We start from the raw sequence: 20,149 nt of genomic DNA, 5'->3' as shown, positions 1-20,149 counted from the left end.
GGAAAATGCAACAGGAGTGTTCGGGATTGACTGGCGGCTTGTATTTCGATAACGCTGCCACGATTCTATTGCGCGCACTAATTACTAATCTTCCCTCATTTCGTATTCACGCAGGTTTTTACGGTATGACACACTTTCACAGGTTTATCTCCACGAATTTGAAAAAAAGCCTACTTCCTACATTCGCGCGAAGGAAAGCCATATAACCCGTTCGTGGCGCAGCACGAAGGATCCAACGGGTTAATAAGCGGGTTCTTGGGCTGGAGTCGCCCGGGTTGAGTGAAGGATCACGCACGTGCACGTGCACTCACGCACGTGTACTCGCGTTAGCGCGCCCAGCGAGAAGCGCGAATCGCCGTAAGAATTTTTACGAGCGAGTACACGGGGGCCGTGTCTCGTTTATGAGTTAGAAGTACGGGAAGTCGTGCACATTGCGCGCGCGCGCGCGCGCGCGTCACGGCCGGGGTACCCGTCGACCGTGGAACTCGTCGTACCGGTTTCCGCCGGATTCCGGTCCGCGCCGGTTCGACGGCACCGGGAAGACGCGGACGGGGCGATCCCTGGCCTCGAGGCAGCCCTGAAGCGCCCGGCCACGATTTCACGTCGGTGCACCGTCATTTATTTAACCAGGTCGCGTACGTATAAATTTAGATAATCTTACACTTGGACCTGAACATTCTCTGTTGATCAATATGAAGTTTGGAAAGCTGCAGTGCGAGTCGCTTCCTCTCAGAGATTTAATAGTAAAAGAAGGAAGGGAAGCGGGGAAATTGTTGAGCAGCGATGCGTTTTTCCAATTGATTCGAAATTAATTTTCTTAGAAAATACCATTCCGATATTACTATAATTTTACTACATTTTTTGCATCAACGATTCTCTCATTTTATGCAGTAATTAATTGGTTGTATTATAGAAACCTTTGGAGAAGCTTGGTTTTAAATCAATCGGTGAATAGCCCGCTAATATTTGGGAATACAATTACAGTACGTATAGTAAGGTAAAAAAGTTAAGCAGTAATAAATATGAAAGTATCGTGAATATGGTATTCAAAAAGCGTCTTTCTCAAAAGAAAACGAGCCATGAATAACATCCGGCGACGCTTTTCACTCCGAAGCATCTCGTGCTGCTTTTATTATGCTGCACGAGTTTACGGTTTTCATCCAATTAGATTGCTACGGTTGTAGATTCCATTTCAATTTCAGTACAGCTTTGCGAGATTCCTTTGCAAGGTGCGCGATACCCGCGTCCCTATATCCCGTTTGAGATAAAGTGAACGCATGCTACACACGCACGTGCAACGTCATGCGTTTGCGCCGCGGAACCGGCGGAGATAACTAAAAACCGCGACTGCAACGTTAGAGGACGCGGGGATGCTGTGGGCTGCATAAATCTCGTTGGCTTTATCGCATCCAGTCGGAAGCGAGACGCGTGTTCGTAATATATCTCTGAACCTTTTAGATACTTGTCTAGTTATCACCGCAGACCGAAACTTGGAGTCGCCGAAACGGAGCTACGAAGCTATTGTGAGTTCGTACGTTGACAATGAGCGGCGTTATTTTTCTATCGACATTTTCTTCCGGCGAAAAATATTATTCTACATAAAAAAACATGTTTTTTCCTATTCTACACGGAGCATTGCACGTTCGAAAAATATCGCGCACTTCGACCACAATTATTGCCTTTAATCGGACGTTTAATAATGTTGTATTAATATAATATTACAGTCATTTTAATATGTTGAAAGTTATGTGAAAAAAACGTGTCTGGAAACGAGATAATATTACGGCCAGTTAATTAAGAACAATTTATTTATCGCAAATGTATTTGCAATTTATAATCGTGAATGTGATAAGTTGTGTAATTAAAAGTGCTATATTCTACACTCTAATAGTTATGTTTAACTCGGACTCGCAGCCTTACAGACAGTTCCGGTTAATGCTGCATAAATCAAAGGCAATTACGCGATTTCAAGAACTATCCTACGAGGACGTGTTACGATCCCACGGTTGCGCGTGTGGAATCCCGCGCGCCGTATGGCGTTTACGCTCTTTGAAGCGGAATAGATCCGCTTGAGTGCACTTTCTCAGAGGAATTTATTCCAAGCGATCTATATGATCTACAGTGTATCACATGTGCAATGTAATGCACCACGTCGAGTCTGTATATCTCGACGAGATTTTTTTGCTACTTTTCATTCACGTTACACGTTACACAGGAAGTTGGAATCGGACACACGGCGTTAATCTTTTCTTTTTTTTTTTTCAAGAAAACTAAGTATCGAGTTTCGATGTCGTTAAAAATGTTGAGTTTTTCACGAGTTACACTGAAAGAACGTGGCTGGACAACAATATATCATTTGCGCGATTCGAATTACGTCTTAATAAAATCTTGTTTTGCAGCCTAGCTTCTGGAATAGCGACGTTTGAGGAATTCCGATGAAAATCACGAGACTTCTCGCGGCGTTTTCGCTGAGAAAAATTCAACGAAGAGTAATCTGCGATAAACGACTTATTTCCCGTCAAGTTTATGTCTCATATACGTGCAATGTCTCGACGTAATCATTATTTTTCGCTTCCGTCGGCCTCCGTCGACTAAAACATACGTAATAAATTCGTAATTCGATAAGAAAGTTGATCATGTATGGCCCATCAATGAACGTTCCATGTTTTCTCTTCTAGAAATATGCGACGTGCGTGAAATCGCAAATTGAATTGCGTACCGACACTCTTGCCCGCTGTATAAGTGCGTGAGTTCGTTGACGCCGATAGACGCGACGGCGCTATAATAAAATAACGAACCCATTATAACGCCGGCCCATTGTCTGGGCGGTTGCTCTTTGTGACCCATCTAACAACGCGACCCCGCGTCACACGTGCATCGGCTTCCACGTTGGGGCCTTTTGGCACGATGGAATCCACCACGGCTCGTGCGCAGTCGGGTCACGGCCCGAGGGGAACGTGAGAGCACGTATCTACACATGATCTGCGCGATACTGTCGCGGCGTATAGGCGCACATAGGTATACCTATATGCGACGTATGTAATATCGCGTATGCGTATGGAATTCCTGCAGCGGGAGGCCCTAGGTGCATCGACTGCGCGTTTAAAAATAAGCTTGGGAAAAGTGCACGGAGGGGTGCGCGCTCCGTCTTGTTCCCTCACGGGCCCCTCCTGTTTACGCAGGATTAATGCCGGCTCATCTGGCAAAGTGGAAGTTGGGAAAAATTGGGGCTGGCAACCGTCCGCGGGATCGATAGTTGCTCAATCCGCTGATTTGATGCGAGCTAATAAAGGGACGTGCGCGGCTGTAAAGTTATTGCTCGTCAAACCGTTCCTTTCGTTGACATCACGCGATATTCTGCGAGAATTCGATCGTATAATTAATTTTTGTCTCGCGCCGCAGAACACGTTCCATCGACGCAGTTCTTTTTTTTTTTAATAAGTTTGCGATACTTGCACGTTGCAATACCGCGTTTAACTCGAGAATCTTAACAATTTGTCGTGTTAAGAAAAGAAACTTTACCAGTCGGATAATTGGTTGGCACAGGAAGATCTCGTAAAACGCTAGCTTGTTATTACCGTTTGCCCAATCATTCGTTCCTAACGTCCTGTGTCATGCGAGAGAAATTTATTCCCTCTTGTGCAATTTACACGTGGCGCTTTGCTATCAATGATATTGAGGTACAGATAAATTACATGAAAACGCATGAAACACACTTACTCGTGTATTTGCGAACGTTCGAGAGTAAATTTTTACAATTTTTATTATATTTGATAAATTTTGTAAAATACTGCAATAATTTGTAAAACTATTTACTCTCTAAAGCAAATAGAAGATACGCAAAGTTTACGGCGGTGAATTCTCGTTACAAATCGTGACCTCTTTGAGCTTGATGAAAAAGAGAAAAATGCATGCGAAACAGAATTTTGTCAGAACTGTACGTTTCCTTTCGTCCGGAATTTTGACGTGCATATAGTGAATATTGAAAGGCGTAATTTAATAGACGGCAGCCGCTGTTGAAATATTAATGGCAACTCTGACACTGCAGTTTACCTGAAAATATGAATTTTTCCAACTTTATTGCGGGCGTTCGTCGCGCGGGAAAATACTCCCTGGAGCCCCGCGAAATTTGAAAATGTCACTTGTCGATAGGAACTTTATCTGCGAATTCCGTCGCATTCGTACAAGTCGTCTATTCTCGGCATAGGCGCGTGCACGTTTGTACGCGTGTTCGTTTGGCGAGGTGAAATCGGCGCCGAAAGTGACGAAATCGCACGCAAATAGTTGGGAATAACGTCTCACGCGCGCTACGCATCCCAGACGCGCGTATGTGTGCGTGGCTCGCAGAGAACAGCGACTTTCGCGGTTCCTTCGAATTTCTCGAACGTCTCCTCGAAGGATTCCTCGACATTAGCTCTTGTGTTCGCGGTAACTGACATTTAAAGGGCATTTAAAAACCTCGAGTCGTTTAGCAAGGAATTACGCCGTGAAAAGAGTTTTCTGGCCAGTTTTCCTCGCCTTTGTGTTCCCTTTGTAAAAATATTTCATTTAACTCCTTGAAAGCACATCTATATAGAAAAATAGCTCGTGAAAAGGTCCGGTGCTGAATTCTCTTTCCTTTCTTTCTCCTCTGGAATCGTTAGTCTGAAAAATTAATTGCACATGTTGTATTTAACGGTTTGGTCGTTAAATGTGGGCGGCAAAATTGCCCTCTGAAAAAAAATTAGTTAAATTTTACAGAGACGAAAACAAGCGTTTTTTCCCCTGCAAACACCTCTTTTCAGAGTTTACGTGTGTTTTCGCCTCAGTTCTCTCGAGACAAACAATTCAGGCTATTTTTACAAAGTCGGTTTGTAAATAACAGATTAAAAGCGCTACGATAAACTTTTAATTTGGCGGGTGCGGTTTTATCATCGGCCTCGCGGCAGGATAGGTACAGCCTGAGATTTCGCGAGGCCAAAGTTTGTTCGGCAGCGGAATTGCGGCACAACGAAGCGGACAATGCATCGCGGTTGCGCCGCAGGTTGCATTCGCGTTGCCTGCGTACAGAATGCGTCCGGAAGGCACGATAGAACGAATTTTAACGTTGCTCCCGGCGCTAATTGAGTCGCGTAGTAAAGAGGCAAATAGCGCGGCCGTTGAAAAAATTTCCATACAAATAAAACCCAATGAAATGCTATTATTTAGCGTCAACAAGGTAAATCCCGCCGGTGGGGGATGATGGATTACGACATAGATTTATAGTGGGAATAACTATTTTCGTCCTTCCTGGAAAAAGGAAATTACGTCGGATGACTTTAATAGCCGATATAAGCGCGTAGGAAGAAACCAGTGGATGGTTAGCGTTAATGCTCCCAGCGTTACATAGGCGCGGTACGTAGGGGCCGTCGCGCATCAAGGGTCACACTTATCTCATTGAGCCCTATCAAACTCAATTACGGACGCTATAATTAACGTTCCAGCTAGCTGGCCTACTCGAGGCGCACTGACGGGAGAGGGATGTTATTATCGTCGAAAATCGCGCGTGGGTGGGAGAGCCAAGTCAAGACGGACAAGTGGTCGGGAATGGGATCCGTGGCCAAGGAGTCGGACATTAAATGCAAATATATTGGCGAATAATGCGCGGCCAACGCTGACAAAGGGCCGCCGGACGAAGATGCGGCCAATCAACGGCGCGCTTGTCGTCCCGCGAGTGGAAACAGACGGCGAGTCTTGCCCGTGGAGACGGGCTTGAGGACGATCCGCGGTGCAAGTGGAAACGGACAGCCCTCGACGATCTCTTCTGCGAGGCGAATCGGTGACGCTTTTTGTTCTCGGAAACACGCGAATGATCAGCGACACTTGCGATTCTGCTTGCACTGTTAAAGTCGTCGTGTCAAAGCTGACTCACTCGACGATAAGTTGACGGGTTCCTACTCAACATGTCGTTATCTCTAATTACCATGTGCTTAAAAAATTTATTTTTGAACACGGAATGTAACTAAAAGGCAACTACATCTATTACTCAATTCTACGTCTGTTTTTTTCTCTGTTCTTTAATTAAATTAATGGCACGTCGAGTAGGAGCGGCGACTCAAGTTGAGTCAAATTTAACATTGCGAATTCAACGGTGTGTCTGCGCAAGTGGGAAAAGACAGATACTCGCGCTACGCGATAAATAAATTATCCCCCATTGTTTCTTTATCTTCCTCGTGCAACGCTTTAATCGAGGACAAAGAAAAGTCGAGGCGCTCGACTTAAGAAATACACAATTTTTAGAGCGCGATTCGAACGTGACGTCGTGTCTAAAATTGCAAATTGCGGACTTCCTCATTCCTGCGTTCGGCACCTCAATTCGCTCTCTGCGATTCTATTTGAAACGCTCTATTATATACGACGCACCATCACTCGTGCACATCGCAGTTGCACAACGTAGCTCCTCTCTCGGATCGCCACAGCAGGTTGATGATGTACGGCGAGGAGGATGATGATCGAGGCGATGCCGAAGGAGGGGGAGGGATCATTGGCAGACTCCGAGGGAGAGAATGAGAGAAAGAGCGAGTGGGAGAATAGAGCAGGTTCAGTCCGCGCCGAACCGCCGCGAAGCGCGGATTCAGTGACTCACGACTCGACCAGTTCTGCCTTTGTCCATCGTCGACCTGGCGTTCGCGACGTCGCGTTCGATCGTCGTGTCTATATTCCGCCGCTCGAACCTGACGGTGACGAATGTCGCCGATTTCGGAGAAAGAGAAGATTTCACCCGACAGGTAGGTTTCTCGCTGCCGGAAACTCGACTGTCACTCCGCTTCTGCCTCGAGCCTCTCTATCGACATTTCCGAGACTTCCTCGCTCCTGACATTTCTTTTTAGCGCAACCGCTCGGGGGGGACCTGATTCTCATCCGGCCGTTTCTTCGCGATACGAGAGTCTTTCCGATTCTAGTTTCACGAGATAAACGAAATCGCGCGAGCGATAGAAGAGGCCAGAACCGCGATTGTTTGACCTTTGCGTCGATCGTGCGTCAGAGGAGTGTAAATTGGATCCCCGAGTCGAATATTCTGGCCTCGGTTTAGCCTCGTATGATTTTTTAATTCGGAGCAATGAGGTCGAACTAAAGTCTTTGTGTCGAAGAAAGTGTATTCAAGTTTTGACCTCAGGTGGGCCTGAAAAGAGTAGCTACTTTTTGTTTTTAGCAGTAAAGAGACCGATGCCAGTGTAATGAACGGAGATTCGATAGGTTCTCTTCGGCCTAAGAGGTTTCAAAGAAGGTGAAATATTTTATTACAAATATTAAATTAAACACAATTCTTTTTACTCATCTGGGCCTCAAATTTGAGTTTCGAACCGACTCCGAGGTCCAGATGGAGACAGAATAGAACAATCGAGGCCCATTCCGGGACCAAATACTCGACTCGGGTTGGACGGGCACAGTGGCGTATACAAGCGAATGCAATGACTACGAGTTTGGCTATTCAATGCTACCATGATTTTATTTATTCGTTGAGCGAAAAAAAGAGTCGATTGAAAAAAGTGTTTCTTCGATTCAGCGGCGGTCATGGGCTGTCAAGCAAATATTTGTCACCTCAGAAAAATATGTGTCAATTTAAAGAAATATATGTTTCGACAAACGACATAATATATTATCTGAAATATTGCCGACTAAACATATTTATAGTCGTATTGACAGCTTTGATTTCCTCGGCGGGTTGCGATCAATCGTGGGGAAGAATCGGTACGTATTTTTCGAGGCGCGTATTTTCCGAGAGGCGGCCGTGTTTGTTATGCGCGTATTAATTTCGCTAGTCGCCCGTAGTTTACGCGAAACGTCGAATCCGGCGAGACCCGACCTTCGGTTCCCGACAGCAATTCGCTTTGAGAATTGCTGGCCGAGCGGTTTGATTGACGGAGCGTATCGCGGAAAATTACTCCGGCGCACTTTCCCGGAATGATATTTTTTTCCATTCGCGTCGCCGTGGATTGAAATTGCGTCGGGCGAGCGAAATACGCAACGCGGCGCTCTCCCGTCGCCGGAAGATGATTTAGGGCATTTGGAAAGGGTCGAGAGGGAGAAGAGGGATGAAGTCTCGCCGCGATGCGTTTTAAACGCGCGCGCTTTGCCGCCGGACATTTAAATCGCTGGACACGCACGATTTATTCGCTCCCGGTTTCGCCGGTACCTTCGCTCGTCCTATTTCGTGGCATATCTGTTCGGTATATCGCATTGTATTGAGCAGGTGCTTCGTTATCAAATGGAAACCAGAGATTGGTCGCGCGATAACGCACTTCCGATTTATCCTCCTCTCTCTCGTTTGTTCTGTACGCAAGCCGTGTAATCGTTGAATAACCGATCGCGGTGAACGCCGTCGTTGCGGCTTGGGTAAAACGTGGGCGTTTTACCGTAAATAATTGCCCGATCGAAATATACGTACGACAGTTTGCGGTACATGCTCCCGAATATATCGAATAAATATTCATTTCGACAACGTTAAAAAGCCAATTTTAGCTGCAATGAAAATTAATTTTTAATATTACGTACGATGGATTTTACTTTTCAATAAAAACAACATCATTATATTTGAATGTAAATTGTGATTGATTTAAATGTTGTAATAAAATCGTGTGACATAAAATCGTGTGACATAAAATAAAATGAATAGGATTTTAAAGTAAATATTGAAAGGTAAACTGCGTCGCGTTGTTCTAAAATTGCGGTGTTTACTTGACGAGGGCCAGAAATAATGTCGAAACGTAGCGTATCCAACTCTACTGAAAAACTAGCCGGTCGTGGTCGACAAAAGTTACTTTTTATTTAAACATTAAAAATTAGAAAACTGAATAACGTTTTTCGATCGTTCTCACGACTTAGTATTCTACTCGCGAGAAATTCAATTATCATATATCATAAAATCGATTAGTTAAGCGCATTCGCAGATCTTCAATTCGCATATCTAGATAGAACACTACGACCTTCGCCATGTTTTGCTGGTTCTACGCGGGCATCGTTAATGTTGATTTAGCAGCGGATGCATTCTGACGTACGTACGTACGTGGGAAACAACGTCCACATTTCTTTTCATTCCCGTCTCCTCGCAATTCTCCTGCTATAGTTATGTTATTAGCCGTTTCATCGTGGCCTTTATATGTTCATCTTGCACGAGCATTCCGTCTTTTAGTCTACCTTTGGCAGCCTCTTTTTCAAAGGCCAGGGGTCGGAAAAGTTAAGCATGATTTCTTCACGTTGATTTCAAGCCCTTTCTTTCGCCTCAGCTGTTATTCCTGTCAAGACTTTCAACTCTCTAAAAGCCAATCAGTGAATCATCACTGAAAGCAGCGAATAGTCACCGATTTACAATTATAAGTATACCGCTGAAACTCGCAGTGGTATACTTATAATTGTGAATCAGTGAGTATTCGCTGTTTTCAATGATAATATAATCTGCCCCCACAGAAAAAATGTCCGGATCCAATGCTGTTACACTTGAACGTGTCATAAAATAGGATCGATACAGCGCCAATCATATTTATTATAGGGAAAGGAATATTTTAATCCTAAATGAAAAATTCTAAAATCTAGAGTAGGGGAGAAGTCGTCACCTTTTTTTCGATGCCGGTTTTTAACAACAAAATACATAATTTTAGTGAAATGTGGTGTACCGTTGTAAAAAGTGAATCCTTGGCTATAATGTTTTTTATGTATTTTTGGTCTACATCGCTTTGTTCAATCGGTATAGAGTAAAAATGGTGCAAAAATTGAAATGTCAAAATTTCCGGGGCGGAGCCGTCACCCCTATGGGGCGAAGCCGTCACTCCATTCTCGGACTAGATTTTAAATGAAACTATATAATTTCGATCATGAAATACGATAGAATACATTTTATTAATTATTTTTTAATAGAAAAATTTAAACATTTACATTAATTAACATTAGTTAAAAGTACAATGAAAATAATTAGAAGAAAATCATTTTTCTGTTTTGTCATCACTGTCGGAATCGGACCACTCCTGCTTCCTTGACTTCGATTTTCGCCCACTGCTCGTTGAAGGCCGCGGTTGTAATTGCGTGACATTTTTTGGGGGCCGGCCTCTCTTTCTCGACGCAGTGGCAATAGTCGATTTTAGTCGTAACCGTGACGACTTCACCCCGGTGGCTTGATGACGACTTCACCCCGGACACAGATTTCAACTTTAGTCGCTTATAAAATATTATAAATAAAGAAAACTGAAAAAAACTTCACTAGATTCGTGTTCAGCATGCATTACTCTTTAGAATAACTTATCTCGAGATTTTAAGGAACAATAATATTTAAAATATTAAAAACTTTCGATGCGGAAAAAAATTCACTTTTGACTTCTGAAAATACGTTTGTTGTAATAAAAATCATAACATGATATATAATTTTACTAAATTCCGTTGATTACGTAGACATCATAAATAGCGTTTATAATATTAACAACAAATTTATATGACATATAGATTTCGAGATAACTATAGTGACGACTTCGCCCCGATGACGACTTCGCCCCGGTCTCCCCTATGTATCGTCTTTTGTCGAATATCGTGGTGCCAAGAAACATTTATTTTAAACGCAAGAATATATAAACTTACATTTATATAAGTTACTCTTGTCTCAATATAGTAAGTCGAACTTTTTTAATTCGATAGAGGAGAATAAGAATTATCGATTTTATTTTGATATTGTCCTGTTCTTATACTAAATGAGGTTGTGAGAAATGTAAATGCGTCAGGAATATTTTTTGCCTCAGTAACAGAAATCCTTTCTGAGGGTGTACTGATTGGCTTTTAGAGAGAACAGATTATAATATACATAAGTTCTGTTAATGCTTTCAGTTTCACACACATACATACACACACACACACACACACACACACACACATAATCTTTTAAATTGTACATACATACACGTCATATCGTATAACGATGGAATAAATTTTATTCAAGGATAATAAATAATAATAAGATTTGCTTTGCAGCAAAGAACTGAAAATTGCATGCCTGACATTATTACCGTTATGTCTGTCGCTGTCGTTGAATTATGCATCATTGCTCTCGCAGGCGTAGCTCATCTCGAGGATACGAATGTCGTATGAATTACTCGGTGAAACGATATACTGTTAGTCAACCGCATAGGCAGAGCGCGAAATGAAACACCGCTGGATTAACCCGCGCCATTGTCTCTATCATTCATGACGCGGTGTGTCAATCCTACAATAGGAAGCTACACAATAGTTCTATATCGTAGCTTCCGTGCCGCGGCGATCTATGATTCAATAACAAAAAGGGTACACTAAGCGCTGCGGGCACGTGTGAAAACGCGTTTCGTCCGGCTGTGCACGAAGAAAACAGAATAATGGCCGTTACGCACGCGGTATGCGTCATGCGGTAAACGTTGCGCGGATTGTGCAGATCGGTCCCGAACTCCGTGCGCTATCGATAAAGAAAGGTGCAGCTATACACCGCGCGCCGAAGGCTATATCGGAGGTACATGTTTCTCGCAATCAATGTGCGATAATTACTCGCAGCCAGTACGAAAGAAGACGCGCGGCGAGATTAAGACGCACCTGCCCCGAGCTGTCAAAATTGTGCAACGGCGTGTAAAACGACACGCTTCGATTTCGCCTCGAAATCTTATTTGCGCAAGCGCCTCACGACGGTGGTCTTGTCGACGTTATATTGTATCAAAGAGTACCATTGTGAAAGCAAAATGCATTATGCGGCTTCCTACGCGTGCATCTTTTTACGGAGGAATTTTTTAATTATCTTACCTCCTCGTGAATGATAAATGTAGATCAGAATAACGCATTTCTGTGCTAGGTAGATGCAGTGATATGGTTGTTATTACGATGGCAAATATCGGTGGGAAATAAGTAGAGGAAAGTCCTCGATTATGAGGCAGGATCATAATATGGGATAGCGGGGTTTCTCCTATTAAATTAATAGGCCTTATCAGTTGATTCCACCCATGAATTTATTGCCCTTGGAGCGAAATCTGTTTAGTGGAAAAATCGTTGTTAGACGGTGTAATCGCCGCGAAAAAGATTTGCGATTGAATTTGAGCGTTGAAAACTTGCTATCTCATAATAGAGGACTTTCCTTTAGTACTCTCTAAAAGTCAATCACTGGATTATTACTGAAAATAGTGAACAGTTGCTGATTCGCAGTTATAAGTAGAGGAAAGTCTATTATGGGATAGGATTCCAATATGGGATAGCAGGTTTTCAACATCCAAATTTAATTGCAAATCTTTACAACGATTACACGATCTATGAATGAATTTTTCGCTGAACAGATTTCGTTCCAAGGACAATAAATTCATGGCGGAATCAACTGATAATGCCTATTAATTTAATAGAAACCCCGCTATCCCATATCAGGAACCTACCTCATAATAGGGGACTATACCATTGAAAATTGCAGTGGTTGTAACTTTAAATCGGTGACTATTCACTGTTTTCTGCGAGAATTCGCTGATTGACGTTTAGAGTGCTAAATGGTAATCAGTTAAATCGTAAATTTTGTACCGCAAATTTCGTTAATAGACTTAACTGCAGGTACGACTACACTGAGCGAGAAATTAAATTACGTCCCTCTTACTTACATGCATCTAGGTCATACGAATTGAGGTTTATTCGCTATGATTCTCAAGGCAGAAGTGTCTTGAATATCGCACGACTATATTATTCGAAAACCTTGATCCATTGATTAACAAGCGCTCGCACGATCGATTTTCTAGCTATCAATTTTTCGGATTATCCGCCTCGTACTCGGTTACATTGTGAAATTGAATCTCGCTGGATCTTGTTAGACACGTCCTTTTAGACACATCTATTTAGACCACAATAGTCTGGCTAGCTTCGACGAAGAATTATGATTTATTCATGTGTATATAAAACTTGTACTGTTTTCTTTTCTCACTTTGTCGATTGTGCAGAGAGAAAGGGAGCAAGTACATTTATTCAATGAATAGGATTTATCTCATGAATAAAATATTGTTCCCGTTGATAGAAGAACGGATAGAGGAGTCTCGGTAAGACTTTATCCGTGCTACAAAAAAAAATCAGGCTAGAACAGACTGCGACGTGATGAGAATCTCGACTTATATCTGGCATTTTGCTGATACTCACGCCAAGTTTATTTGAAAATTCTGACGCGCTATCCTCGAGGATCCTCGCGTCGGTAAAACCGATATGATTAAATTCTAAGGAAGCTTACAAGGGAGAAAGGACGTTAAATCGCGAGTTATATCGCGAATAGAAATCTAAATTTAGCGAAGTTCGAGACTTCGACCCCTGTTTCGCGTTGCCATCCCCAAAAATGATGACCTCGCGATAGAAGGTCTTCGGGACATTCGGCAAGCGAATGGGAGCGCGGTAGGCAGTAGGCACGTTCTCCTACCTTTCGCCGTCGTCTGTCATGGTACGCTGTTCGTAGAGCGTGTCTGCGACTGGTACGCGGTCGCACGCGGCTCACACGCGCACCCACACCATCGAGATGCTGTCAATTCAAGAGCCGCGTGTGTACGCTACGCTAACTAGCACACGCGAGCCGTGAGAGCGAGAGAGAGAGAGAGCGCAAGGCCAGGACTGTATGCCCAGGGAGTATCGCGGACCGTGGCGTTTCTCGCAGGAAACACGATGTTTCCTTTCTAAATGTTAATGCATCCCCTAATCCCTTTCGTGTTGACTGATTGTTAGCCGCCGGATTACCGGGCCCTTCGCTGACGCGAAACGATACAAATCGGACGCCGGGCTCCGGACTCTCCACGCGCTCGTAATTGCTTATTAAATTAAAAGTACACGTATACACACGATGTCGACCTGCATGTATTCCCTCTACGCTTTTGCAATTTGTATATGAAGAGGAAAATCCTCCATTATGAGATTGGCTCCTAATACGAGACAGCAGGTTTTCAACATCAACGTTTAATCACAAATCTTTATTCACAACGACTGCACGATCTAACAATTCTCCACTAAACAGATTTCACTCCAAGGGCAATAAATTCACGACGAAGCCATAGACGATGCCTATTAAATAATAAAAGACAAAAACCCTGCTATCTCGTATCATGGGACTTCACGATATCTTATTGGCCGGTACTGCAAATATTAAAATATTCGACTATCGATATCGCTTGTTCAATCCCAAAACCGATTTGGGTTCTTCTCGATGGTAAAAGTAAAGAAGCACGTCCTTGATTTGTGCTTATCGCGTGGTTCTGACCCGCGATGATACTCGAGGGAAAGAGGGAGAGAGAGAGAGAAGGCATAGCGTGTGCCCGGCTGTACCACTCACCGCCTTCTCGCGCGATCACGATTTAACTGTGACGCAATCCCCCGCGCGTCCCTTATATAGCCACGAAGGAAATCATCTTCGTGGATCCAGCGGTACCGCCTGTTACATTGTTAAAGGCCCGCCTCGTGGGACTACGTGGAAACAATCCTCGCGATATCCTCGAATAACGAATCATTAGCGTCGTCCCGGGAATCCGATCGCAGAAATTACGGGGCCCGTCTATCGGCACCTCTCGGCAGTCGCGCGAAGAAACGGGCGGGATCACACGCGCGTACGATATTTTAATCGGCGTTTGTTAAGATTTTTTTTTAGCGAAAGACGTCACGATGAATTAATTGTCCGAGTCTCGCCGTCTCATTATTGAATAATTTCATTACTTCATAGACTCGGGGAAATAATGGAGCTCTAACGGCGACCGGAGCGAGCGGATGAGCGTATGCAAATTGAATTGTAAAGCGTTCTTCCGCATACTTTACACGCCAATTAGCGCTATTCCGCGGAATTAAGTCGGAAGTTTATCCATATTCTGAATTGCCGGGTGAAAAATACGGTTACCTTTTAAGACTGAACGTATTATTAACGCGGCCGCGGTTTTAATTAACGTTGTATCCACCGGAGATTCAGCGATAGAATTAATAATATACTTGCCTTTAATTACAACGATAATATTGTCGCGCTGCCAGTGTCGCCCGGGACAAGTTGTATTAACGATCTGCCACGAGAACAGAAACCCGCCGAGTTGCTAATTGTTGTTGAATTGCAGGGAAGGGGGTGGTGTGTGAGCGGACATATTTCTCTTTTAAGTATCGCGCGCACGGCACGGCAGGATGACGTAAGGATATGCGTGCAACACGATAGTTCGTTCCTTTTTCATTATCTCAAGCTGTAATGTATCTGCAAGCACTCTGTGAAGTGGTTGGAAGGCATTAGAGCAGTTAGACGAAACAGTGTCAAGGGAGATAATTCGGTAAAAATAGGATTCCACGTCGGTTTCGTGTCGGAATGCGTAACGTGTGGTATTCCGTATATCTTATACTTAAACCAGATGAATAAAGGAAGGAGTAAGTGAAGCAATTAAACCGCACGGCGATGTTCATTAATGAGCGACACGCTAAATTTCGTCCTTGTCAATTATATTTTCGCGCGTAAGTTTACGACGTGCAAAATTGCGTAATGACCATGGCGAATAATAGGCTTATTTGACGTGGCCTGTGTGTTAATAAGCTTAAATTTCCCGAGGTACATTTACATAATAAACAGAGGCATGTGAGTGCGTGCGACACGCATGTCCATATTCACGCCCATTCCTTGACACGCAAGGAATGCATGGAATTCACGGGTTATTTATAAAACACTAGTTATTTATAAAACAAAGATTTTCGTATGGTTTCTGGCACGAGAAAGGTCCTCGCCAGTTTTTCACAAGTCGCACAATCGTGTATCACACGCATATCGTTAATAAACGCCATTTCGCGAGCAATAATAGTAATAAATCGTATGTTAAATAAAAGTATAATTAGTCGCTCTAAATGTATCTTGTACATTCTATTTTTGAGATAAAAGAAAATATTATTTATTCCTTTATATATTTTTACAATTTTACTTCTATTGTTTGGACAGTTGTGTAATTCCTTGTAATTATTGGACTTAATGAAATTTATTGATTTCTTAATATGAATTTGCAAAATTTTATTGGAGCATTTCTAAAAGACATAATAAATAGAGCATGTTCCGCGATGGAACAAAATTTGAAAGGAGAATTTTTACTGTTTCACTCTTGAAGTAATCGAGTTGTCAAATGTTGTAGCAAGCTTGAAGACTACATCTGGCCACAGTGAGGCGCCATGAAGGAAGTCCAGGAGCAGCAGCAGCCCGAGTCAATGGAATCCAACGAGTCGGTATCCGGCTCGAACGAATACGCCTATCGACCACTCACGACGAAGCACAGAAGAGCTGGGAGTACCGGAACAACCGGCGATGAGGAATACACCACGGACGAGGACGAGCTCTACACGGACGAAGCTGATTGCGCCACGCTACATCCACCTCATCCTATTCTTAAATCGGACCTCGCGAGGGCAGCTACGGATCTCTTCGGGTATGTTACGAAATGCGAGGACGAGGACGAAGAACCCACTAGTCTATTCGACGAGGATGACAACAAGTTCCTAGACGATAGGTGTGTATTGGCTTTCTTCTACTTTCCTCTCGAAATCGCCTTCTTACGAAATACATAATCGACTTTTTGGCACAGTAAAAAATCGTGTGTGCAAATGTTAAAATTTTCTTGTGTTACCAAGATGTGATTATTTCAATGTAAAATTTACATAAAATAGATATGTTATTGTTTTCGCAAAATTTTCATGTGCTATATTTATGTTAACGTAATAACTTGGCACTTTATGTGTGCCACTAAAAAATTGAATGTTATTTTGAGTTCTTTTAACACAACTATTTCGCAAAACCAACCAAAACATGTAATATCGACATTTTGTAAAAATTATTTTAACTATTTCAATTTGTAACTATTCGTACGGTTCACTTAGCCTGTCTATTTTTATTACATCTATTTTTATTACATAAATGTGAAGTATAGCGTTAATAAAATAACATTTATAATTTGTCAAAAATTAATACGCACGATGAATATTATTTTAACTTAAAATTTTGAGTGTGGACCTTTTGGGACATGTGAAAAATGTTAGCATTAACATTTTATTTTTTACTGTGTGGACGGCCACTCGATAAAAATGTAGAATTTTCCGTGAAGGAATTTTTATTACATATAATAAAACTTAATTTAATAATATAGTGTTACAAAGTTATTAATACATTCTAAATTATTATTAATATATGAAAATTGATGAGTCTATATTAATTTAAACAAAGAGTTAAAATTCAGACGTGTGTTACACAATCAAATGAAGATTGAAGTGGCATACTGTATGCTATTGTAACTTTTAATGGATTATTAAACATGAAAGGTATTTTGTTACAATACACTTATTACGATAATAAACTGATTTTTGTTTCACCATTAAAGTAGAACTGTTTCCCTACAAAATGTATTTTCTAAGTTAATTTGCGGCAAACGTGTCTTTTTAATTTAGTTTAAAAGATTTACTCAACAAAAATTTTTTATGTAAAAATAAAGATTTTACTGTAATATCCAATAATTGAGCGGTAATAAGGTTTAATCGTCCTTTTATAGAATGTGCAGCAACAGCAATGATTTCGCTGTAACTGCAAATTCTTTTTCCTTCGCGTACAAAAACTGCACGAACGTTATATTCAAGATATTCGACCGATGTTCGAGACGGCCGAGTATAAACTGTATTATTATTGTTGTAAATTTATATGCTATTGATGACCACAATTTCTCAATATTTCAGTTCCAGTTCAACCAAAACCGCTCCATTGTTCGCGTACAACGAAAAACTACAAGGTGTCCTGTCGCGACATCGAAATCCATCAGAAGAGAAGAAGCCCGTGAAGCCCTGCGAAAAGCTGAAATCTCACGAGCTGGAAGTCTCGGAGTCTCAAGCTCAACGTACGAAACCTTTGGATTTTCGATTGAACGAAGCTGAGTCTGCGGGAAAAGCCAGCGATGAGAAAGCCGATTCGGACTCGAAGAAGGACAATTCCCTCGAATCGCCGAAGAGACTGTCCCTTCCTAAAGATACGCAGGTAATTTCAGTCCTCGGCTTATCAGATTTTGATAAGACATCTCATAGAAATAAGAAATTAATATAAAAAGAATAACTACACGTATGTATTATGCGTTAAATATAGATTTATATTTGTGAAAATATTTTAGCCGACAGAACCATCGAAGCAAGAATTACTGTGTGTCCCTAAAATGACCAACGGTCCGCCATCGCCTACTACCCAGAAATGGGGAAGAGCAGTGGCCGAGGTAAAGGAACACGCAGTGGCGAAGTTACAGGAGGAACTTAAAAGAGCTCATGAAGAATTGAAATTGAAGGACGAGGAAGTAGCCAGACTTTCACGGATCAGGCAGGATGTAGAGACTGAGCTCGAGGAACTCACTGCCAGCCTCTTTCAAGTCAGTCACCAATTTCGCACTTGTTAAAGAATTAAAGAATACACATGTTGCAAAAGTAAAGAAATTAAATTGAAAAGATATAGTACTAAATAAAAGAAATTTATATATTGTCTATGTGGGATTTTGTAAGTTGCCAAAGATTTGACAGAAGAAAAAAACGTAATCGCCCTTGATGCCTCGAATTTAAATTAATGCGCTTAAAGAGTTTTTAATCTATTAGAAAGCCACATCAGATAAATAATAAATATAATTTGGTAAAGAAATAAGATAAAGTTTGTAGAGAATATTAGATTATTTATAAAATGTATATTCAGGAGGCACACAATATGGTTCGAGAAGCTAACGTACGCCAGGCGACGGCGGAGCGTCTCTTGGAGGAAAGCCGAATGAAATCAGAAGTGCTCGCAGCTGAAGTAGCGGCTTTGAAAACTTTGGTGCTCACATCTACACCGTCAAGGCCCAATCCCCATCTGCACCCTCAAATCGACACAAAAGGACGCGTTGGCAATGGGGAGGAAAGCCAGCAGGGGCTCTTTGCGAAGAAGCACCGAAGGTAATAAACAATTTTCTATTAGATTTATAATTTTTCAAAACTGTCGAGTGTTTTAAATGTGGAAGTAAGAAATTTGAAACGACTTTACATAATATCTTTCTACATTGTTTGTCGGTAATTTTTAAAAAGTACTTTTATGTGTTACAAAAAATTAGAAAGAACCGTAATTCACAATTGTATATTTTGTCGATTTTAAGGTAAAAAGTAAAAAATACAGAATAAGGCAAAATAAATTTAAATGAAAAGTGATATGAAAAATTTCGTTAATTTTTGCGAGTTAAATTAATTCATTGAATTGATCCATTGAAAAATGATTTGCAATTCTGACGCAGGTCGCCGTCGCACTTTAATTTAAAGTATGGCCGAGAGAATTCGCCGCCTGATTCGCCTGTAAAAGAACAAAGATCACCTTTGCCTACCGATAAGGAAGCTCTCGAGAGGGATTGGAAGCGTGATCGTGAGAAGGAGAAGGAAAGGGAGTGCAAGGACTTTGGTCTGGAAGTCGATCCGAGGGTCCATACGGAGTTTCTCAGATGGAAAACGAATCCTTGCGTTGACAAAAGCGATCCCTTCGTCGCGAGGGCATTTAGAGAGGATATTGACCTCTGCTTGGATTTCCCGAATAAAGAATTGGGAGCTAAGGTCAGGCAAGCCGTTTTGGATGGCATCATATTTATCGAAGCGGTCAGCGACAAAACGAAACTCGCTTTTCCCAAGTACGTTCTTAAGTTTCTCATTATATAACAAGTTTCTCGTTATAACAAAGTACTCGATGTCTTTTTATATTGTGAGAGAAAAGGCCTGCGAGATCTTATGTGTCGTTTAATGGACAATTAAATACATTTTATAATTTTGTACATATTTTAATTATTACACTGTAATATTTTTATAGCTTTTATTATATAGCTTTTAACGCGTTAGTATTCCTGAAATTTTGTAACTTTATGTTTCTGTAATGTGTCTGTAATACTGCATTGTAATTTGTAAGCTCGCGAAGTTGTTCCAACAATAGTTGAAAGATTATTTACTGTTAGTTACGATTAGATTGTTGTTTATGAAACGCAAGACGTTTTTATAAAATTTTTGTACAGTGATGGACATAATGGTTGCGACACTTTTTGAAATGAGTTTAGGAACATGAGTTTAGGAAAATGAATTTAGATTCAGGGTTCCAAAATCTTCTTCTTCGAGGAATAGTTTACTCGACGGCCATTCCGAAACCATTTTGAGCGTTTTC

General features: G+C 41.7%; 1 protein-coding gene across 1 annotated transcript in view; it reads left to right on the top strand.

Annotated features, from left to right (window-relative positions):
* Window positions 1-20,149, top strand: part of LOC105558996 (guanine nucleotide exchange factor for Rab-3A-like) — a 32,802-nt gene that overhangs the window by 10,039 nt on the left and 2,614 nt on the right. The window contains exons 2-6 of the mRNA XM_012006979.1: window positions 16,101-16,472; window positions 17,686-17,980; window positions 18,111-18,359; window positions 18,674-18,912; window positions 19,245-19,628. Coding sequence (XP_011862369.1) covers window positions 16,138-16,472; window positions 17,686-17,980; window positions 18,111-18,359; window positions 18,674-18,912; window positions 19,245-19,628 — 1,502 coding nt within the window. The 5' untranslated portion in view covers window positions 16,101-16,137. The remainder of the gene's footprint in view (window positions 1-16,100; window positions 16,473-17,685; window positions 17,981-18,110; window positions 18,360-18,673; window positions 18,913-19,244; window positions 19,629-20,149) is intronic.

The sequence above is a fragment of the Vollenhovia emeryi genome, unplaced genomic scaffold, assembly GCF_000949405.1.
Source record: "Vollenhovia emeryi isolate VEMERY1.0 unplaced genomic scaffold, V.emery_V1.0 DF939295.1, whole genome shotgun sequence".
Taxonomy (NCBI): Eukaryota; Metazoa; Arthropoda; class Insecta; order Hymenoptera; family Formicidae; genus Vollenhovia; species Vollenhovia emeryi.
Note: the sequence above shows the minus strand (reverse complement) of the source record. Positions and strands in the feature narration are given on the sequence as shown.